The 23312-nt window shown below is 37.0% G+C and overlaps 2 protein-coding genes across 7 annotated transcripts; one reads left to right on the top strand and one right to left on the bottom strand.

The window, feature by feature from the left end:
* Positions 1–1773: 1773 nt before the first annotated feature.
* LOC120255443 (protein COFACTOR ASSEMBLY OF COMPLEX C SUBUNIT B CCB4, chloroplastic-like) lies at positions 1774–7528 on the bottom strand. Of its 6 annotated transcripts, none has more exons than XM_039263269.1 (5): positions 7388–7528; positions 6941–7268; positions 5933–6032; positions 5727–5800; positions 1774–2106 (listed from the first exon to the last, which is right to left on the bottom strand). In XM_039263269.1, the coding sequence occupies exons 1-5, from the start codon at positions 7407–7409 to the stop codon at positions 2103–2105; spliced, it is 528 nt and encodes a 175-aa protein (XP_039119203.1). In that variant the 5' UTR covers positions 7410–7528; the 3' UTR covers positions 1774–2102. The 6 variants fall into 6 exon arrangements, with proteins under 6 accessions (XP_039119203.1, XP_039119205.1, XP_039119204.1 ...); XM_039263271.1 differs by having other exon boundaries at positions 1776–2106; positions 5913–6032; XM_039263270.1 differs by lacking the exon at positions 1774–2106 and adding an exon at positions 4187–4525 and having other exon boundaries at positions 5913–6032.
* On the top strand, positions 7400–13788 carry LOC120255442 (F-box/LRR-repeat protein 14-like). Its single transcript, XM_039263266.1, has 3 exons — positions 7400–7478; positions 7659–8031; positions 12738–13788. Exons 2-3 carry the CDS (start codon positions 7679–7681, stop codon positions 13786–13788), a joined length of 1404 nt encoding a protein of 467 aa, XP_039119200.1. The 5' UTR covers positions 7400–7478; positions 7659–7678.
* Positions 13789–23312: the final 9524 nt, after the last annotated feature.

Below are 23312 nucleotides of genomic sequence, written 5' to 3'. Positions count from 1 at the left end.
GAATGCCAATACCGTCCCCGGCTGGCCGATTAGTGGACAGATCAACATTCTCAATCATTTGATTGCTTCTTCTAGTCAGCCTCATACTCATGTCATCCCCAAAGCTTGGATGATCCCTGCTTTTAGACCAGCTTCCTATGCCTCCAATCTTCACACATTGCTTTGTTCCTCAATGGCAAGGACCTTCTCTAATGGATCATGCGCTGCATCAACAATGCCGGCTTTTATTTTTAACTTTTGTATTTTTGTTATATCTTGTATTTGCTTTTTTTTCCCTTCCTAGTTTGTTTGTCTGCTGCTTATTAGTTGTTCATTTTCTTTCTCTTTAATAAATTAGCCTCTGGGATCTTATCAAAAAAAACTTACAGAGAGCACAAGGGTAATTGCATGGTGAGAGACTTTTATGATGCTTGCTCATCAGGATGAAAGTGTGTAATTGAAAGTGAGAATAAAAGAAAAAAGAGAGTGAATTGAAAGAGGAAAGGAAAGTGAAACCAAGAAGAGAGGGGAAGGAAGAGAGTAGGTTGAGCTAGGGTAAGAAGTTGATTTGCAAATGGTCGTCGAAGTTCATCAAAGTTCATTGGAGTGATTCTTGCAAGCAGCTCTCATCAGCTAATGTGCCTGCCTAATAGGAGTAAATGACATGTATATTCACAATTTTGATCATGAAGGGTACAATATGACATGAGATCGTTATTGTTAAATTAGTTGATCCATGTCAATTGTGCAAGTATTCTGTGCTCATAAATACTTGCAATATTTCTATTTTGTCAAGTGCATCTTGATATTTGGGAAACCTAAGATGCATTCAAAATTATCAACTATATTATCATGAAATTTCCACTCGCCCATTGCTGATTCTAGTTGATTTGGTGTGAGTGTTCAAGTGATATACTGCATACGTCTAATAGTGTAAATTTATATGCACATCATTAATTGTATCAGGTGGCAACCAATTTTTATATTTTGTCCTTTTGATAAACATGGTTTGTTAACTCTATAAAAACTAAATGATTTAGGCCTAATTGCCATACAGGTCTCTATAATTGTGTACTTTCTACTTTTTTAGTCCTTCTAATATTTTTAGATATAATTAAGTCCTCATATTTGGTCGAGTTGGGTCGTTCTAGTCCATGGTAATATTTTTATGTACAATTAAGTCCTTGCAACTTACACTTGCCCATCTACACCACGGACTAGAATGGCCCAACTCGACTAAATATGAGGACTTAATTGTGCTTAAAAATATTGCAGGGACTAAAAGGGCAAAAAGTACAAAATTATAGGGACTTGTATAGCAATTAAACCAATGATTTATTGTGACACTTTTCTCCAAGAATTGAAATAATATTAAGAATGAATGTTTTTTTACCTCTCAAGGTGTTCAGAATCAAAATGAAAATAATGTTTTCCTTATATAGTCAGCAACTCAGCATGAATTGCATATATGGTGTGCCAGTGTATTTTCCTGCAGGCACAATATAATGAAATGCTTTAGATTGCTATTCGAAATGATCGACATATTTTTATTATTTCATGTTGCCACTTTGTTAAAATTTCCTTGTACATTATATTCGACATATTGTTGCATATAAAGTGACAAACAACTTGACTCGCAAACAACTTGACTCAATTCATGAGTGTATTGCTGCAGAAATTTTGCTGGCTGGTTGGGTTGACTCAACTTGACTCATATTTATTTTTTTGATAAAAGTGAATAAACCACAACTTTATTAGAAAAAAAAAAGAACAACAAACAACGACCAAACAACTCAAACAAATAAACGAGACAAGAAAACAGAAAATAAAAAATAAAAAACAATAGGGAGAAAAGGATGCTACACCAGCGGTGTGACAGTCTACAACAGTAAAAAGAAAGAACCAACTAGAAAAAACACGGATGAAGGACCCCCAGCCAAAGACTAAGATGACGAAGTCCACCAAGAGGCAACAAAGATTAGCTCAGTCAGACCAAGAAGGATCACTCATGGAGCTGAGGTCGTGTTGAGCTGCTGGCGAGGTCCGCTGATCTGGCACTCAAGAAGTCGAGGGAGCGCTTGACAGACTGGATGGAATCGTTGGAGACTTATTGAGTAGAATCTTTAGCTGTCGAGCACCAATTAATAATCATATGAGAAATTTTAAAAAGGATTGATGTTGTAGAGTTAAAGGTGAAATTAAAGATTCGATTATTCCTTTCCAGCCAGATATTCCAAAAACTTGCTTTGGAAAGGAGATCCCAGAATGTGCGCAAACGCGCGTCTAAGGAGGGAATCCAAGTGGACCAAACCTGCTCGAGCAAATTTAGGAGTGACTGAAGGTTAAGAATTCTCGTGAAGAAAGCCCAAATTCGAGAAGCGAAATTACAGTGAATTAAAATATGGTCAACAGCTTCTGAATCATTATAACACAAAACACAGGTATCCATTGCATTATGGGAATTACAGCCTTTCTTAGGAAGGTTGGTCAGAGTTAGAATTTTGTTATCGCTAGCAAGCCAGCAGAAGAGTGTGACTTTGCTTGGACAATCCACTTGCCAAAATTAAGAATAGAGGGAAGTACACATTCCACCATCAACTAGGAAATTGTAGAATGAGCGAACCGAAAAGGAGCAACTACTATACAAAGTCCAAATACTCTTATCCTCCTGAGAGGAGGAGCAATCAGGAAGTGATTGCATGAGAGGTAAAAGAGCATCACTAGAGACCTCACGAAAGAAAGACACCGAATTAGAGGTATTCAGATAAAGGTGTCTGATAGTAATCGAGGGTGACAGGCAGTTATCAAAGAGATCAGGCCAGATGTCCTTTGGAGCTCGACTACCAAGTCAGTTGTCAAATCAAAAAAAGGTAGAGGCACTATTGTGAACAGACTTAGAGGTGCAAGCTCTAAAAGCGGGTAGTATTGGGGTGATGCCAGCTCAGAAGAAAGATTTGTTCCTACGCGGAGAATAGAAGAGTGGCCCGGGAGGTCCTTTACTTAGGTAATTTAGGTGGATGATTTTTGACCAACAACCTTGTTAACCTGTAAAGATTTTCACCACCATTTAGCAAGTAGAGCATTATTAAAGGAGTGGAGGTGAAGAATGCCCCAACCACCCATGCTACGAGGACGATAAATTCTATCCCAAGCAACCAAGCGGAGGCCTTTGGAACCAAGGTCCGGACCTTTCCACAGGAAATCTCTACCTATTTTATCTATCTCTTTAATTACCCAGAAAGGTAATTTGAAAATAGACATCCAGTAGGTGGGGATAGAAGAAAAGACCGAGTTAAGTAGAGTGAGGATGACCCCCCCAAATAATAGATAGATGGCTTTCCAAGATGAAACCTTGGCTCTAACTATAGAGGTTAATTTCATCCAGTCTTCACGTTTGGGCCATTTACTAGAGATTGGGACACCAAGGTATGTGAGTGGAAGACAATCCCTAGTACAGTTAAGAATCGAGGCTGAAACTGCACTGGGTTGGTATCCATAATTGGTGGAGTAAAGACAACTCTTGTTGAAGTTAATGGTTAGGCCAAAGGCACCTTCGAATAGGTACAGAATAAGCTTGATAACGAGAAGGTCATCTGGACCTCCAGTCGAGAAAATGATGAGGTTGTCAGCGTATTGAAGATGACAGATGCTATCTAAGGCACCAATGGGCACACCCACAAGGACGCGGTTCCGTAGTGCGTGAGAGAACATCACACTAAAGGTATCTACAGCAAGAGCAAACAGAAGGGGGGAGAGGGGATCTCCTTGACGCAAACCACATTTGCATCGAATGAATCCATGAGGTTCCCCATTCACAAGAACACGGGCTTTGGAGGTGTGAAAGATGGTAGAAATCCAAGATATCCAACGGGGACTAAATCCTCGAACAGCAAGAATATCAAAAAAAAAGTCCCAATCGAGTGAATCAAAGGCTTTAGCAAAGTCAACTATGAAGGCATAGCCAAGCACCTTCAGCTTTTGAAGTTGGAAAACAAGTTCTTGGGTGGCAATAATATTATCTGCAATACATCTCCCTTAGATGAACGCTGATTGCGAGTCATCAACCAGGGAGCTAGTCACAGATCTCAGCCTATTAGCAAGGACTTTTGATAAAATTTTGCAGAAAGAATTAATTAGGCTAATAGGGCGGAAGTCTGAAATTTTTTCAGGAGAATTAGCTTTAGCAATCAAAGCAATATGAATCCAATTGATGCGCTCAAGGTTGGCTTTCCTGTCAAAAAAATCATTACAAAGGGAAATCAGAGAATCTTTGACTAGGTCCCAGTGCTTTTGAAAGAAAAATATTGGGAATCCATCTACAAATATCACTATAATCAAGAACAAATACTGGCAAAACTCATAAGCTTTTGAGATTCCATGGCACTTCTGCAAAGTGAACCTTTAAGTAGTTTCTTCACATCAACATCCATTGCATCACAATCTTCTAAGGGGAATTCAGCCGCAACACCAATTTGAAGCACACAACTCCTATCATACACAACAACTAAAGATCTGCAACAAGTCACAGCTGAAAGAGTCCCAGGCCCTGATGATCAGAACTAATTTATCAAACAATGTTATTTAGGTAAGCATTTATATTCTAAATTAAGTAATACCATCAAACATAAAATTATAAAACTAAGAAAAACAATTCTCACCACTGCATGCCACAGCAAAGCAAAGCATGTTATGTTCAAAAGCAGTACCTTTGTTACTAGAGTAATGGGTGATTAGGAGAGAATACGTTCCGCAAATTCTTGGTTACATGGTGTGAAGTAATCTCATGGAGAAGAAAATTAAGATGAAGTGTTACAAACAATACAAGAAGGCTCAAAGAGTTAACCCACATTACAAGACTTAATCCATGTTGGTTGAGAGGATAAGTACTATTCCCCTAAACAAACAACCTAGGATAACTAGTATTCATATATTTATAAAAATTTTATTTTTTAAATAAATATATGTAAATAATTATTTTTAAAATTTCATTAATATCAATAAATATTTATTATTATAAAAAAAACCAAATTTTAAATTTTAAAACATTTAGTTTTTATTAGTATTAATAAAGTCAAAGTTAGGGTAGCTTAAATAAAAGTTCTCCACCAAACCCAAAATTTAAAATAGATTTCCTCAAACCCACATCATTATTCATTAGCAAGACATATGAAAGAATGAAAAGGATGAACTATAAATGAAAAGAAATGAAAAGTCAAAGAGTAATAAAGTCAAAAGATCGAAGTAAATTTGCCTCATGATATGTTCATAGTTAATTTGCAAAATGCAACAAATCAATAGCATAAACTTTATGCTTCTGCATCACAAGTGTTTATTTTACCCTGACTTGTTTATTAAATAAAGTTAATTATCCTTGGGTGATTCTTTATAATTCTTTTTTATTCATCAAATACTCAGTTATACCAATTCAAGGAAGACACTATTCAACAGCCAACTTTCCATTAATTTCCAAACAAGTAGACGTTGTGCAACAAAAGCTTTTTATTAGTTCATGTTCATATTTGTAAAGTTGATATTGTAGACCTTCTGTATGCAGTGGTAGAACATTATTGCATTGACTAGAGAAATTCATCTACTCATGAGTGCCTCACAAGTATAACTCTTCTTACTAAGACACATCTAGACTGAATAAGAGACTATGGTAAAAACTAGGCTAAATAAACAGTTAAATTTATAGCGCATATCAAAAGGATAAGTTCAAGTGTTCAAGCACATTAAAAAGGTTGTACCATAGCATTTCAAGAACTGCACGTTCAGAAATCAGAGGGTTTAACCGCCGACATTGTACACCACGAAGAACAACCTGATATCAAGTTTAGAAGCATAAAGTTCCAAATAATATTAGGCATGGCCATTGCTCACCAAAATTTATATAATACATGGAAAACCTAAAAAAAGGAAAAGATAAACTTAACCTGCAGCATGTGAGGCTCACCGGAGAAATATTCTTTGGTCGAATTGACAACCATACTAGGCCAGCCAGAATATTAGTTACTGCCAAAGCAAGGGATAAAATGTCTGCCCTTGACTGTGAACTGTTAAGAGGAAAATCAATCCATGTAAGTTTTTTCCTCTCTCACAGAATTTAGTTAACTAACACATAAGTATCCATTCCAAATGTCCTCAGCAAAAGTAGCCTGGAAGTAGTTTCATCAGGTTGAATCCTACATATGCTGTTATGGGTTTTTTCCAGCTTTACAAAAAAAATATATAAACAAAATGAAAGAAAGCACTAAAAATGACTACATTCTCAACTCCCTGTCTATGAGTTCTGTTATACTGCCCCAGGTCAGTTTAAATTAGTTTTTTACTTGCACATGCACTCTGGCATTCAAGTTAAAATTTTGATATTTAGTAATTGACAAACAACACTAAGTTTAAACTTTAAAGATAATTTCAGGCATCATAAAACAAATACAGGGTAGAACATACAATTAATTTTCTCAAATGCAAAAAGTTTTTGGAGCTCTTCAAAACCCAATTTATGCCATGAGGTTTGCGTCAGTGATTCATGAAACCATCCATAGGTTTCCAAGAAAGAAGCATTTTCACATTCAAGATAAAAACTTATGCCTTCTCATTAACTCCTAAGACACTTCCTTCTGAGCATTAGTCACTGATTCAAATTCAGCTGCGAATTTGTCGCCAGTTGTTAGAGACAGCTAATGTATGATAAAAAAAAACTAAAAGCATAACAAAAGAAAAAACTATCTAAAAAAAAAAATTCTAAAAGTGATATGGTTGAATCGAATTAATGATAGGTCTCATAATCCATGACAATTCATATAAAAAATTCAGTTTAATCACAAAAGCTTCTCTCTTTGCTGTTTCTTGATGTTTTCAAGCATAAGCAATTTCTTTATCTACTTAAAACCAAGATCAAAACTCATAATAAATTCAATCAATGCAAAGGACAACAACAACAGAAATCATCCACAAAGACCTGGAAGCATCAGCGACGGGTGGGATGTCGGAAAAGGAGCGATTGAGAAGGACAGCGAGCAAGGAGAATCCACCGACGTAGATAGGTAGGACCCGAACAAAACCATCATTTTCCGAGACCCATTCACGCAGCAAATCGCGCTGGGGTTTAGGAGTTTTGTAAGAGCCGACGGCGCCGACGCCATTAGTACCCGCCGCGGAGGGAGATCGAAGCAATGACGGAGGGCGACGATGGGGTAGAGAACGGGAGAGAGGATTCGGTGGTGGTGATCGGAGGAGATGGGTGGCGGTCGCCGACAGCATCGTTCCCTTCCGGCTCAACGAAAATCCTGTTGAAGAAGATAAAGTTTAGAAAATTTTCAAGTAGCCCCCTGAAATTATATAATTTACAAAAGAAAAAAAGCAATGAATAATATTATATACTCGTTGATTGCTCTTCTTTACCTACCAAAAAGGAAGCCTCTTTTCATATCTTCTCCATCTTCATTCGTCCTTACCTTGAAGACAACCTCTCATTGCTGCAAATCCATTCAATCCAGGTCAGATCAAAGCTGCAAAACTTCTTCTTCTTTTGTATTTTATGAATCATTCCTTCTGTTGCATGTTTGATTGTTGGATTCTTTCAGTATTCTGATCCTGCAGAATAAGAGTACTGAAGGATTCTGATACTGAAATTTTGAATGGGATTTGTAATTGTATTTATATGTTCCTATTTGCAGATTCTAGAGTTTAAATTGCAATGGAAAGATTTCCTGAATCATTGCTAACGGAGATTTTTAGGAGAATTGGTAAAACTAGTGACAGAAACTCAGTCTCTCTTGTGAGCAAATACATACACTTTATAGAAAGAGAACAGAGGGATTTCTTGAGAGTTGGTTGTGGATTACATCCAGCTACTGAAGCATTGACATCACTATGCATTCGTTTTCCGAACTTGAAGAAGATAGAAATCATATACTCTGGTTGGATGTCCAATTTGGGAAAGCAACTTGATAACCAAGGCCTCCTTGTCATCTCCTCTCATTGCCATTCACTCTCTGAACTAACTTTGAGCTTTTGTTCATTCATCAATGACACTGGTCTTGGTTATTTGGTCAGGATATAATCACCATTCAATCACACAACCAGATCAAAGATAAAATGAAGAGAAGACTGAAGAGAATTCATACTAATTAACTCTCTTATTTCATTCAATTAAGCACCAGGCATTAATACAAACACCTAGCAGACCAACCTTCATGGTTGCACAGTACATAACTAGAGAATATTCAAAATAACCAAACATTACAAACAAACATAACAACAGAAGTAATTAAGCATCCCCAGATGCATTACAACCAAGTGCATCCAGTTAAACAACATTCAATCTTCACTTGTATTGAGTCCCGACATGAAGCGCACCATCCCTGTATTTCTGGAGACAACCTGGAGCAGTAGCAGTGTGCAGCACTTGATTCATTGGGATCTGATCAATTTCTCCAACATACTCCCCTTGATCAAATAATTCACCAATTCCTAGCTTCTCAGTGAATGAACTGAACTTGATTTTGGGCAAGGCCTTTGTAAACACATCCGCCAACTGATCTTCAGTTCCACAATGCTTCACATTAATTAACTCATCTTTTATAAGATCACGAATAAAATGGAAGCGGGTATCAATGTGTTTTGTTCGCCCGTGGTGAGTGGGATTCCTGGCAATAGAGAGAGCTGATGAGTTATCGCAGAGAATGATGTTAGAGTCTTCCTGCTTCTCATTGAGATCCTCTAGTAGTCGACGAAGCCAAACAGCCTCGCAGGCAGCGGCAGTCAATGAGATGTACTCTGCTTCGGTGCTTGACAGAGCAGTGATGGACTGCTTCTTCGAACACCAAGCTATAACACCAGAGCCAAGGGAGAAAACCCACCCTATGGTGCTTTTCCTGTCATCTTGAGATCCTCCCCAGTCGCTGTCGGAGTAACCCATCAATTTGAAATTTTCTCCCTTTTTGTAATAAATCCCAAAACCAATCGTTCCTTTAACATATCGAAGGATTCTCTTTACTGCTCCTAGGTGATTCACACTCGGCGAGTGCATGAACCGAGCAACCATTGAGACAGCAAACATAATATCGGGTCGAGAATGGGTGAGGTAAAGTAGAGCACCAACCAGTTTCCTATATCTCTGTGGATCTGTTTTCCCAGAATTGTCCTGAAGACAGAGTTTTTCATTTGAATTCATTGGGGTATCAACTCCCTTGCAATTTTGCATCCCTGATCTGAACAAGAGATCCCTTGCATACTTCTTCTGTGACATGAAAACAAATCCTTTCTTCTGTATCACTTCCAAGCCGAGAAAGAACCTCATCGGCCCCATATCAGTCATTTCAAATGTCTTCATCATATTCTCTTTGAAGTTAATCAAAGACTCCATTGAAGACCCCATGTATAGAATATCATCAACGTACAGGCAAAGTAAAAGAGTATCAGAATTACCCTGTATCTTGGAGTATACGGTGGGTTCATTACTACTCCGAGTGAAACCCAATTGAGAGAAGTGAGAGTCTATACGACTATACCAGGCCCGGGGTGCTTGACGTAGACCGTATAGAGCTTTATGGAGACGATACACTTCTTCCTCCTTTTCATTGACAATGAACCCCTCTGGTTGAAGAACATATACTTCTTCCATGAGATCTCCATTTAAAAATGCGGATTTTACATCCAACTGATAGATTTTTCCATTCCTTTTTGTGCTCCAATGGATAAGAACAAAGCGGACGGTCTCCATTCGAGTGATCTGGAGAGAACACCTCTTCGAAATCAATTCCTTCTCGCTGAGAGTAACCTTTAGCCACAATACGAGCTTTCCTTTTCAGTAGGGTGCCATCAGGATTAAATTTTGACTTAAAAATCCATTTCAGTCCTATTGCTTTCTTTCCCTCTGGAAGAGAGGTCAGATGCCAAGTTTGATTCTTTGTAATTGCATTCATCTCTTCTTTCATGGCCGCAATCCACTCCTCACACCTTGCAGCTTCTTCATAAGATGCAGGATCCCCTACAGAAAGAGCAAGAGAACAGGAACTATAGAGATCAGTGAGATTTCTATACCTCGTCGGACCGCCACCGTCTTCTCCGGCCACCAAATCGTCTTGTTCGAGACTAGAAGAAGGCCTTTGATGTGAATCAATCCGTTCATCAGTCTGATCGAACGGTGGAGATATCTCCATATCTCTGTTAAGGGAAGTCATCCCCTCCTCACATGCGGGTGCATAGATTGAGGCAACTGAGTCAGCACTTCCTGACCAATCCCAGCCTTTCTCTTCAAAGAACCGGATATCCCTGCTGACATGTACGCGTTTCGAATCTGGATCCATGATCCGATAGGCTTTCGAACGATCGCAGTAACCAATCAGCACTCCGGGTCGGGATTTGGCGTCAAACTTGGTCCGCTGCATCGGATCAACGAGCATATAGACCAAACAGCCAAAAACTCTGAAATGGTCAATGGAGGGCTTCTCACCGGTCAAAGCTTCAAACGGAGTTCGAAGCTTCACCGCCGATGTTGTAGACCGATTGAGGATGTACACTGCCGTCGCCACCGCCTCTGCCCAGTATTCTGACGGCATCTTCTTCTCCTTTAGCATGGTACAAGCCATCTCCGTCACTGTTCTGTTCTTGCGTTCGGCGACGCCGTTTTGCTGAGGGGTCTGTGGAGCTGACAGTTGGTGGTGCACTCCGGCGAGATGGCAGAAAGCTTCAAATTCATTGGATGTAAATTCGCCTCCGCGATCAGTGCGCAAAACCTTGACTTGGAATGAGAACTGCTTCTCCACCAAGAGCTTGAACTGCTTGAAGAGCTGGAATGTCTCTGATTTTCGGTGCATGAAATACACCCAGCTGTATCTGGAGTAGTCGTCAGTCAATAGAAGAAAGTAAGAGTTACCTCCGATGGGCGTTGCTCTGATTGGGCCTACAAGGTCGCCATGAATCAATTCAAGAGGTGCAGTTGCACGTTTTGCTTGGCCTTTGGGGAACACAGAGCGACCTTGCTTCCCCTGTGAACATGCTTCACACGAATTTATACTTGTAATATTTGGCAACCCAAACACCAGGCCCTGCTTTGATATTAGCTTTAGATTCTTTACATTTATGTGTCCATATCTCTTATGCCAGAGATTTGAAACTTCATCTTCTCTTTGTGCTAAGTTTGCAAAATCAACATCGTTAGCTTCTAAAGGAAAGAGCCTGTTAGAAGTCATTGCCACCCGAGCTATCTGTGCCTTGGTTTCAGTCTCCCTGATTTTGCAAACCCCTTTGGTGAACTCAATGTCGAATCCAGCATCCATCATTTGACCAACACTCAACAAATTGTGAGTTAAACTTGGTACATACTGAACATCATTTAAGTTTGTAATTTTACCTCTGCTTGAACAGAGAGACACCTTGCCGATGCCTTCAACTTTGAGAGCTTTTCCATCCCCGACTTTGATGGAATGTCTTGGTGTGGTGGCTATGCTCTGGAATAGGCTTCTTTCTCCTGACATGTGGTTTGAGCATCCACTGTCAATTAGCCATAGTCCTCCACATTGTTTTGGTTCTTCATTGATTGCCATAAATGCCACTTCTTCTCCTTCCTTTGGCTTCTCTTCCTTCACAACATTAGCTTCCCTGTTTCTATACCAACATTGGGCTTTTACATGCCCAAACTTCTTGCAAACAAAGCATTGTACTCCCTTATGGGATTTGTTAGATTCTGCAGAGAAACTGGGTTCAGTGCGAGCTGGGTCACTGCTTCTGCCAAGCCCGCGTCCCCTTCCTTTGGGAGAGAAACCTCGGCCTCTTCCTCTCCCTCTGTTTGAATGCTCAAAAACATGAGCACTTCCTCTGCCTGCATACAATGCCTTCTCTCCTTCATGTTGATTTGCTTCAATATTTAATATAGTTTCATGATTTTTCAGTGAGCTGCTCAATTGCTCAACTGATATTGTATTCAGGTCCTTTGCTTCTATGATCGAGTGAACGGCCTGTGAGAACTTGGGAGTCAAACTTCTAAGTATTTTGGATACTACTGCCTTTTGAGGGAGGTCCTGCTTCAAGACTCTGATCTGGTAGACTATGTCTAATACCCTGCTCACGAAGTCCTGAACACTCTCACCATGCTTCATTTTGATGACATCAAACTCCCTTTGAAGAGCATGAAGTCGCATAGTGGAGTTGTCCGAGTCTCCCCGGAACTCGGTCTTTATAGTGTCCCATGCCTCCTTAGTCGTCTTGGCTTGAGATCCTTACCGAGTATCCTTACATCAAGTGCTCGCTGGATTAAATACATGGCTTTGGCATCCTTTTTTAGGCTATCATTAATTCTAGTAGCATCTCCTTCTTCACTGAATCCCTTCTCCACCAATTTCCATAGATCCTTTGATCTAAACATGGTTTTCATCATCAATGCCCAAAGGTTGTAATTTTCACCTTTGAAATGAGGAACTTCAGAATCTTTTTGTCAAGAGGAGCTAGACATCCTTGTTTGAATAACTATCTCTGATACCACTGTTAGGATCGGTTTGCAAGTTCAATGACAAGGCTGCACACTGAGTTATGAAGACAAGCACTCTGTTTCTCAGAATGGTACTGAGAATGTGAGAGATGCTTGACAATGGTCACTTGTATTTCTCACTGAATTCTCACAGGATATAATCACCATTCAATCTTCACTTGTATTGAGTCCCGACATGAAGCGCACCATCCCTGTATTTCTGGAGACAACCTGGAGCAGCAGCAGTGTGCATCACTTGATTCATTGGGATCTGATCAATTTCTCCAACATCTTGCAAGAACCTTATTTCTTTCAAGTTAAATTTCGCTCCGGCTATTAGTTCGAATGGTATTTTGCCCCTTGTTGTTGGCTGTAAGAAGCTGAACACTCTCCATTTGATTCGATGTATGAAAGTGAGCAGTGTGGAGTGGCTTGAATATCTTGGCAGGCTTGGAACTCTGGAGGACCTTGTCATCAAGAACTGTAGGGCTATTGGTGAGGACGACCTCACAAAATTAGGTCTTGGATGGAGAAAACTTAAGCATTTGGAGTTTGAGGTGGACGCCTATTATCGGTACCCGAAGATTTGCAATAACATCTCTGTTGATAGGTGGCTGAAACAGGAGGTTTCTTGCGATGAGTTGAAGGAACTTAGCTTGATGAATTGTATTATAGCTTCAGGTAGAGGGCTTTCATTTGTGTTCGGGAAATGCAGGTCTTTGGAGAAGCTGCACTTGGACATGTGTATAGGTGTCAAAGACGCTGATATGGCCGCATTGAGCCAGTGCTCAAAAAACCTGAAATGCTTATTAATCCATCTTCCTTCGCAGTTCTTGGCTCCAGTTTTAGTAAATAGTCCATCACAAATGACTGATGATAGTCTGAGGGCATTGGCTCAGGGATGCAGCATGCTTGAAGAAGTAGAGTTGTGTTTTTCTGACGGAGAATTCCCATCCATCTCTTGTTTCACTCAGAATGGCATCCTTGCATTGATCGAAAGCTGTCCAATTCGAGTGCTAGTGCTTAACAGTTGTTGCTTCTTCAATGATGTGGGTTTTGCTGCTCTTTGCACTTCTCATTTTCTGGAACACTTGGAGCTTGTCAAATGCCAAGAGATTACTGATGAGGGGATCATGTTGGTGATGAGCTTCCCTTACTTGAACACACTCAAGCTAAGCAAATGTTTGGGTGTGACCGACAATGGTCTGAAGCCACTTGTGGGCTCAGGAAAACTAGAAACATTGATCGTAGAGGACTGTCCGCAGATTTCTGAGCATGGTGTTCAAGGAACTGCGAGGTCTGCATCTTACAAGCAAGATCTTTCATGGTTGTACTGAGTTCCTTTCTTTGTACTCGCTTGCAACTCCATTCAATACTTACATGCTTGTAATTAAGGTGTTGGGTCTTCAGTGTGTTTGACTTCAATTGTGATAATGACCAACGAATTCATTTTATTTGAATTGTGTTTGTTAGCAGTTTCATTTGATTATTCAGTTGTAAAGCTGATGCCATAACAAGGAGAAAATTTGAAGAGAACTTGTCTTGGATTTTAAATCTGATCTGTTTCTGAGTAAAGAATACAGACATATACATGTATTAACAATATTCAATAACATGCTTGGATTGATAATATATACTTATTGAAAGTTGAAACATTTTTGTTTTAATTTTTTTTTATTGATTGCCCAAATAAAGGCATATATAAGAATCCAAAGGAGAACCCAAAAGAGGAACATTAGATGACAAATAGCACAAATATTGCTTGGGGTACACCTACTTTGAATAGGTGGAATGCTTGTCAATTACAGGATCAGAAAAAGTTATGACAGTTTTCCAATTGAAGAGAGAGAAGAAACATCCAACTTGTTTTCAGGAACCTTCAAATGTTACCAAAGAGCTTGCTTGAGTTAATTAGTAGTGATAAACACTACCCATTCCGCTACTGCATTCCACCTATTGTAAGTAGCAACCTGTGAAATCATCTGCAAACAAAAAGACTTTGCTTACTCATCAAAAGAACAACATCAAGATTAGAGTTATTCATAACTGAACTATGATTTGGTTGTATGAAATGTGATGGTTCCGATGGGTTAGTGTGGTAAGATAAGTCACTCAAAAACTCACTTGAAGATTGGACACACACACAATCATCCAAGAGAAAGAAAACAAGTAAATTGGTAACCCAGTTCGGCACAACCTTGCCTACATCGGGGGAGCCAGGCCCGGAAAATCAATCCACTAAAAGAGGCTTAAAAATAAAGAGTAAAACACTCTCTCAAGACAAAGAATATCCCCTTAAGTTTGACCGACGCCCACTCTTCTCAACCCTCACCAAAGGGTCTCTCTCTTTGTGGCTCATCCTAAATCTTTAAGCATGATCTCTTATATAGACGCACGAACGTCCAAATAAACCTTCCTCTTTTAGAATTCTCTGCAGCTTTCTAACTTGGACACCTTCCAAAGTTAAATGTTGCAACACCCAGTTGCAACATGGCCCACCTTACTGAACATGACTGAGTTCTAGCTAGTTGCACCCAAATCTGCTACCTTCAACTTTCCCGGTCCTTCAGTTCGCCTCGTAGCAGTTGACTCGACCCGAGCTCCTCCTGCCTGCAGATGCTTCCTTCCTCACGTCACTTCAGTAGGTCACCCTCTCCCGAGGGACGTGCCCACTAAGGCACACGCAACCATCTCATCAAAGATGGTCACCGAAGATCTCCCGATCTTCTTTCCAAATTTTGCCCAAGTTTGGTCTTCCCAAATGATCTTCGTTTGACTCATGAAAATATTGTTACTAAACTTGATCTCATCTTCATCCAGGTTTAGCCTTCAATATCTTCAAGCATGATCTTCAATCATCCATGCTTAGATCTTCAAATCTCTAATCATATCTCATGTAATCTTCAATCAATCTCTATACATGATTAGTCTCCATGAATAGTTCCGCCCATAATTAGCTCTTGGATCTCTCTTTAAATAGTTTTTGCTAACTATGGTCTTGATAATCACCTTGGCTTGTCCTTGCCTAACTTAGTTTGTGTCTTCAAATAGCTTCACACCAAACTAAGTTCCATACAATCTTCATGATCTTGAATACTTGCCAATGATAGAATATTCCTCTCCCTCTTTAAAATAGATCTTTCCACAAAAGAGTTCTATCAAAGATATGATTTATCATCCTGGATCTTACCAAGGATAGATAAACATACTTTAAATAAAACTTACCCTTCTTGAAGAGATTCTTTTAACTTGATACACTTTCCAAAAATAGTTGATCATCACATGATTTCATTGAGAGGAATATCTTCTAAACATCATCTTCATCATGATCTTCTAACCCTTGTAGCTTCACATGTCATGACATCAACATTTTGCCACATTATCATCCTAGTCATTACTTTCTTTGCTGAGTCATCATGCCACGTCACTTTCCTCTTGCCATGTCACTACTTGGCTTGTCAAATAATGCCAATCCACGTCGTCAAACCTAACAAAATGCATCCATTATCACCTACAATTCTTTGCATGTAAGAGAATTAAATAATTCAGGTTTCCATTGTTATACTGCTTCACATACTCGAAGATAATTTAACAATTGAGTTTTCCTTCATTATCATTTACAAAACTACCATAAAATATGCTTTATTAGTAGTTTAATCAAAAAAAAATTCCGACATCATTGATAACTGAAATTTTTCTTCATTTCTGCTTCTTTTATTAGTGTGAGTGCAATCAAACACTAGAATATGAAATTGAACCAAAGGATCAAAATTAAAAGTAGAAAATAATTTGAAATGATAATATCTTCGAGAACTGGATTTTCGTTGAGTTGGAAAGGAACAATGTAGTCGGCGATCGTCACCCATCTCCACCTCCTCCTATCGGCGCCGCCCAATCTCCCCTCCCATTCTTTCCCACATCGTCGTCCTTCGCATTACTTTGATCTTCCTCCGCGATAGGTCCTAATGGCGTCGGCACCGTTGGCTCTTACAAAACTCCCAAGCATCAGCGGGATTTGCTGCGGGAATGGGTCTCGGAAAATGATGGCTTTGTTTGGGTCCTACCTATCTACGTCGATGGATTCTCCTTGCTCGTTGCCCTTCTCAATCGCTCCATTTCCAACATTCCACCCGTCGCTGATGCTTCCAAGTCTTTGTGGATGATTTCTGTTGTTGTTGTCCTTTGTATTGATTGAAATTTTTATGAGTTTTGATCTTGGTTGGAAGTAAATAGAGATATCATCATACATTCATACTTGATAACATCGAGAAACAGCAAAGAGAGAAGCTTTATTTATAAAACTGAATATTTTAGATGAATTGTACTGGATAAGAGACCCATCTCTAATTCGATTTTGACTATATCACTTTTAGAATATTGTTTTTTTAGATCTTTTTTCTTTTGTAATGTTTTTACTGTAAACGAGCCGAGCCGAGCCGAGCTTTGCCTTGTTCAAGCTTGGCTCGTTACTATTTAATCGAGCTCGAGCTCGAGAAGAGCTTTCTTCGAGCTTCATTTTTCATGTCCAAGCTTGGCTCGTTACTATTTTAACCGAGCTCAAGCTCTAATCTAGCTTATTTCGAGCTTCATGCTCAAGCTCAACTTGTTAAGAAAATTCGAAGCTTAACCTTGGCTTGTTAGCTTAATTTAGGCTTGACTATTTTTTTATATTCTATTTTTTTGATTTAGTAAAGTATCATTTAAAGCTTATTTAATGAATTATTATCAAATGTGACTCAACTCGATTTGAGTTTGAGGATTAAAAGAATAATTTAAGCTTGTTTATGGAATCATTAAGGTTTGAGTTCAAGCTTGTTAAAATCTTCATCAAATAAGTTAACAAATAATTACAATAATAACAAAATAAACATTGTGATGTAACTATCTATAAATATTTTTTTAATATTATTAATGATCCGGTAAATAAGCTTGTTCATGACATTATGAATGATTATATTAATGATTGTTACAAATAAAATTGGAAATGATACCATAAACGAGCTTTTAATTATACAATAAACAAGTTGTTCAAAAGATTTAATGAGACGAGCTTGGTGGTGTTCAAGCTTGGCTCGTTTATCTTATGAGCTCATTTAACTTAATGAACTAGCTGACCTGAGCTTTTAACGAGCTGAGCCTTCGAATAGTAGTTTAGAGCCCTATATGTGTGACTCAAATTGACAACAACGACATAGTCACATATACACCTTAACATACATACATACATACATACATACATATATATATATATAAACGAGCTCACAACCGAGCTTATAAACGAGCTTGTTCGTGAGCTATGTTTGCGAGCCAAAATGAGCCGAGCTTTTGGCTGCTCAAGCTTGGCTCATTTATTAATCGAGGTTAAAAATGATGTTCAAGCTTGGCTCGTTTACAATATGAGCTGAACACGAACGAGTTTTTATCGAGCCAAACACCGAGCCGCTCACGAACGGCTCGGCTCAAATACACCCCTAGTTTTTATTATGTTTATCCTACATTAGCAGTCTGTAACAGCTAGCAAGGGTCAAATTTGCAGCTCAATTTGAATCAGTGGCTGCGCTCAAATTGGGGACAGGCTTACATAATTCAGACTTTTCTTCTTTTATTAGTTGTTTAATGTTCAGAAGAAGTGTCGTAGGAGTTAATGATAATGCATAGGTTTGTTTCTTGATTGTTAATTGCCGCTTTTTTGGAAACCTATGGATGGTTGCATTAATCAGTAAGTAACTCAAAACTTATTGAATGAATTGGGTTTTGAAGGGTTCCAAAAACTTCTTGCATTTGAAAAAATTACTTGTATGTTCTACCCAGTATTATTTTAATATGATGCCTGAAATTGTCTTTGAAGTTCAAACTTAGGGTGTTTTGTCAAGTAGTAAATATCAATTTTCAACTCATGAACTTTAAATTTTATTCTCCTAATTTTTTTATATGTATTTATTAAAAAAAACTTTTTGTATTCCTTGTATTTTTACATGCTTTGATCTTCTATCCCCACCAAAATTAAAAAATAAATGCTATTAAATAATTATTAAGTTAATACAAAGTGTTACATAGTTTCAAATTCGGAACACAAGGTGAGTCCTTATATAATTAAAAAAAAATATTTGTATCACCAATGGGATTGGTTACTACTTAATTAATAAATTGGTATAAATTTATAAATAATTAATATATATGTATACATTGTATGCATTGTTGTCCAAGTACAATTTTATTTAATTTTTGCAACAACATTGGGTGATTGGATCTAATTTTTAATGAAGATTGATTAAAAGAGGAGTACAGATTTTCCAAGTTTGGATAAAAACAAAGGACAGAGTTCATGGAAATTTCTCTCTTTTTTAGTCTCTCAAATGGCAAAGATATTATTATAAGTTGTAGGTTATAATCAATTATAGGTTCAGAGCTACATATTTCAAACTACTGGCTTCAAACTTACCTAAAACTAGAGAGATAACAAACGCTATATCTTAATTAATTAACAGTGTGAGCCACTGAATTCCTTAAAAACTATTCATAATTGTAATAAATATCAATATTAAGTTTATGGACTACTTATCTAAGTCTAGAGTCAAAGTCTACATATTTTTCCAATAATATGAATATAAGTAGAAATCAAGGGACAAGTTTGGTCCTTTTTTTTTCAAGGGGCCCTTTAATAGTTCATGGTGTGCTTGACAAGTTAGAAATTGATTTTTTTTATGCTGTGCTTATCGGTGTAATAAGACGTTACTAACAGGTTAATTAATGCAAACTCACATCTCTCGTAAAACATTATTCCTAATGACACTGCATTGGACCATAACACATCAAGATCTATTAATAACCCATTGGAATTGTCAAATCCTAATTAATGGTGCGAATGATTTTATAAATAAAAGGAAAAGTTCATATTTAGTTAACAGAAAAGCCATGGTCAAAGAATCACTAAAGAAATAGACTTACTTTTTACAGATATTTGCACCGCAACAATAGTTCTTAAAAACCCATACTAACATTAGAATTTGTTGAAAGTTTTAAACTGAAACTTATATATTTATTACAGATATGTTTTCAAGCTTTAATCTTCTATATTGACTCTAATTTCAATTTAAAAAAAAAAAAGATAAATACAACTTAACAATGTTTAGATTTGTGTCCCACATATAAATTAAAAAAATGTTTGTATTTACAATAGTTATTGTTTATTTAATAAATTGGTTCAAAAATTTTTAAATGAATTATAAAAATTTTCTAAACAAGAGTTGATGGCAAGATATCACATTTTTAGTCTCTCAATTGGCTAAAGATGCACGTTTAGCATCTTTCAATTGCATATCATTACAAGTTTTAGGAATTCGTATATATATATATATATATATATATATATATATATATATATATATATATATTATATTAATTGTCAAAATATAATTTTATCTAATTTTTGCAACGACATTGAAGGTTGTTCTACAAAACGGAATTGAGGATTTTCATTGCCATTGGGTGATTAGACCTAATTTTTAATTAAGATTAATTAAAAAGAGGAGCATAACCAACAACCAATTGGTCTATTGGTAGCCGGGTCCCCAATAGAATTCTTCACAAGTGATGAGAGTTCGAATCTTGGGTGAAGACATATTTTTGGGAGTGTGAGTAGTGGTTGTGTGCGGGTGGTCCCAGCGCCCATATGTGCACGGGCCCCACTCCCACTTGCTCTGCTGAGGCTTGTGCACGCCCTTGCCTTTCTTAGTAGCTAGGCCGCTCATCTTGGCAAAAAAAAAAGAAAAAAAGAGGAGCATAGATTTTCAAGTTTGGGAAGAAAAACAAAGGACAAAGAGTTCATGGAAATTTCTATATCTTTTTAATCTCTCAAATGGCAAAAATATCATTATAAGTTGTAGGTTTTAATTGATTAGGTTCGAGAGCTTCACTTTTTAGACTAATGCCTTTATTATTAGCTAACATAACATAGATAACAGATGCTCCATCTTGATTAATTAACAATGTGTGAACCACTTAATTCCTTAAAAAAATGTTTATAATTATAGTAAATATTAGCATTGAGTTTATCGGCTACTTATCCAAGTCTAGAGTCAAGTCTACCTATATTTCCAATAGTATGGGTACAAGTAGGAGTCAAGGGTTAAGCTTATATGTTTTTCCAATGGATAGGGGTGGTAATGGAGAGGGGAATCCCCGATCCCCGCGGGGACCGGACCCGGCGAGGACGGGGATTTTCCCTGAATCCCTCCCTCATGGGGGCGGGGACGGGGCCAATCTGTCTCAGTTTCCTAATCAGGGACGGAGGCGGGGAATGCTCTAATTTTAAGGGCTAATTAATAATATAAAAAACTCTAATTTTAATTTAATTGGACTAATCACATAAACTATGTAAACTAGATATGAGAGCTCTATGTTGAGCAGTTTTAATGTTATCATATTTTTACGTGTATATCTATGTAGAGTAGTTTTTAAGTTCCAAAATATAATAGTATGTTTGCAAATAAAGAATTTCCGTGGGGATCCCCGCGGGGATGGGGATGGGGAAGCAAATCCCCCCATCGGGGAATCAGGGATGGGGAATCCCCGTCCCCGCAATTGGCGGGGATAGGGACGGGGAGAGGACTCCCCGCCCCACCCCGCCCCGTTACCACCCCTACCAATGGACCCTTTGATAGTTCATGCCTTGCCTGACAAACAAGAAATTGATCTTTCTTGTGACGTGCTTATGGGTGTACTACGACGTAACTAACAAGCTTATAATTAGTATAAACTCACATCTCTCCTAAAACATTGTCTAAATTAATGACGCTGCATAGGACCAAATCAAGATCTAGTAATAACTCATTGGAATTGTCACATCCCCATTAATGGATGCAAACAGTGGTGGAGCCAAAAATTATAGGATAGAGGGGCAAATTGCAAAAAAAAAAAAATCAATTAATAATTTTTTTACAATTTTTTAAATTTATTTATATATTAATTTATAGTTTAGTTTATAAAAATCAGTTACCAAAAAATAAATTTTTAAAAAACTCTGCTAATAATATAATTTTATATATTATATAAACTAATTTGTAAAAAATCAAAACCAACGACCAAGTGGTCTATTGGTACTCAGGTTCCCATTAGAATCTTTAGTGGTGATGTGTGGGTGGTTCCAGCGCTCACGTGTGCGTGAACTCCACCCTCACTTGCTCCACTAAGGCTTGTGCACTCTCTTATCTTTTTTAATGGCCTAATCGTTCATCTTAGAAAAAAAAAAATGTAAAAAACCAAAAACTAAAATATGGATTTTTTTTTTCAGAAAAATATACTACATAAAATAATTTATAAAATATTAAATAAAATAATAAATTTCTATAAATATTTTTTAAAAAAATTATTATGTTTTAGACTATAAGTATTAATTTGTAAAAAAAAAATAATATTTTTTGAAATAAAAATAAAAATAGTAAAGGAAGAGAGATATTTTTAAAAAATAAAAATAAAAGTAAACGAGAGAGAGAGAGAGGGAAGTAAAAGGGATAGAGAGGGGTGTCCATCGGCGACAGCGGGGGTCGCCTCCTAAGGCTGCAATCGAGCCGAGCTTTGTTATGTACAAGCTTGGCTCAGTACTATTTGAATTGAACTCGAGCTCGAGCCGAGTCTATTTCGAGCTTTCTTTGTTAAGCTCGAGCTCAGCTCGCTAAGGAAATATCGAGCTCGGCTCAGTAGCTACAGTATAGAATGTACATTGATTTGCTACAGTAATATATACAATATTTTTATCACTCTAACATAACTATAATATGATTTAAAAAATATTTAATTTGCTACAGCATATGTATAATACCGAGCTTTTCAAGAGCCTTAATAAGCCGAATAGTGTGAGACTCGAGCTTGGCTTGATTATCTACTCGAGCTTGAAAGTGAAGCTCGAGCTCGGTTTTTTGCTTAATAACAAGTTTTTTTTTCCAAGCCAAGCCTCGAGCAGCTCGCAAGTGGCTTGGTTCGTTTGCACAGCCATACCCCCCCCCCTTCTTCCCTCTTTCCCTCTTTTGGATGCAAATGATTTTATAAAACTAAAGTTGAAATTCATACTTTGTTAATACAAAAGCCATGGCCCAATAATCACAAAAGAAATAGACTTTACATTTTTCCAAGGTTGTCAGACCCGGACCGGGCATTGACCCGGCTAAGCCTAGGGGTCAGGGCTCAATGGGTTCGACCGGGTCGAACCCGGGTTGAAACGGGTCAATAATAAAATATAAAAAATATTATAATAATTAATAATAAGCAAATATAATATTAAAACCATAATTATAATATAAAAAAACTACTCAAATTTGATATTTAAATTGATAAATGACTTTATATACACTAGTGTTTTCTAATTATGTCATTTATTTTTAAGTTTTTTAAATATTTACAAATTTAATATATTAATATATAATTATCGAACTTCTCTTAGTGTTATTTATTTATTTATTTGTTTATTGGTTGATTTTGTTAGAATTAATAAAAAATTTAATTCACTAATTTTTATCCTTTTATATGGATGATATATTTATCAATAAATTATATAACTTACCCAATCTCAATTGAGTTTTTATTTTGTTTTAAATTTTCTTATATTTTTTTATTTAGTTAAAATATTTTATTTTTATATTTTTATAATAAAATTGCACTCATTTATTATTTTATTTTCTTAATAAATTAAATTTTTATAAAGTATTTACATAACATATTAATGGATTTTATTTTTAAATGTTAATTTTTGTTGGTATGTTTATGATATAAATATATATATATATATATTTGTAATTCTATTTATTGATTATAAATTAAAAATTAATATTATTAAATATACATGATTTTGTGGTTTCCAATGAGA

The sequence above is a fragment of the Dioscorea cayenensis genome, unplaced genomic scaffold (genome assembly GCF_009730915.1).
Source record: "Dioscorea cayenensis subsp. rotundata cultivar TDr96_F1 unplaced genomic scaffold, TDr96_F1_v2_PseudoChromosome.rev07_lg8_w22 25.fasta BLBR01000998.1, whole genome shotgun sequence".
Lineage (NCBI taxonomy): Eukaryota > Viridiplantae > Streptophyta > Magnoliopsida > Dioscoreales > Dioscoreaceae > Dioscorea > Dioscorea cayenensis.
The sequence above is the reverse complement of the archived record's forward strand: the minus strand, read 5'-3'. Positions and strand labels throughout refer to the sequence as shown.

What these genes read in the sequence shown, in the direction of transcription:
- LOC120255443 (XM_039263267.1), bottom strand. Translation starts at nt 7,409, where the DNA reads ATGAAAAGAGGCTTCCTTTTTG. An exon ending in GACCAAAGAATATTTCTCCG is followed by an intron (nt 5,801 to 5,932) that starts GTGAGCCTCACA and finishes ACTTGATATCAG; the next exon opens with GTTGTTCTTCGTGGTGTACA. An exon ending in GCAGTTCTTGAAATGCTATG is followed by an intron (nt 4,526 to 5,726) that starts GTACAACCTTTT and finishes TCTGATCATCAG; the next exon opens with GGCCTGGGACTCTTTCAGCT.
- LOC120255442 (XM_039263266.1), top strand. Translation starts at nt 7,679, where the DNA reads ATGGAAAGATTTCCTGAATCATTGCTAACGGAGATTTTTAGGAGAATT. An exon ending in GACACTGGTCTTGGTTATTT is followed by an intron (nt 8,032 to 12,737) that starts GGTCAGGATATA and finishes ATCAATTTCTCC; the next exon opens with AACATCTTGCAAGAACCTTA.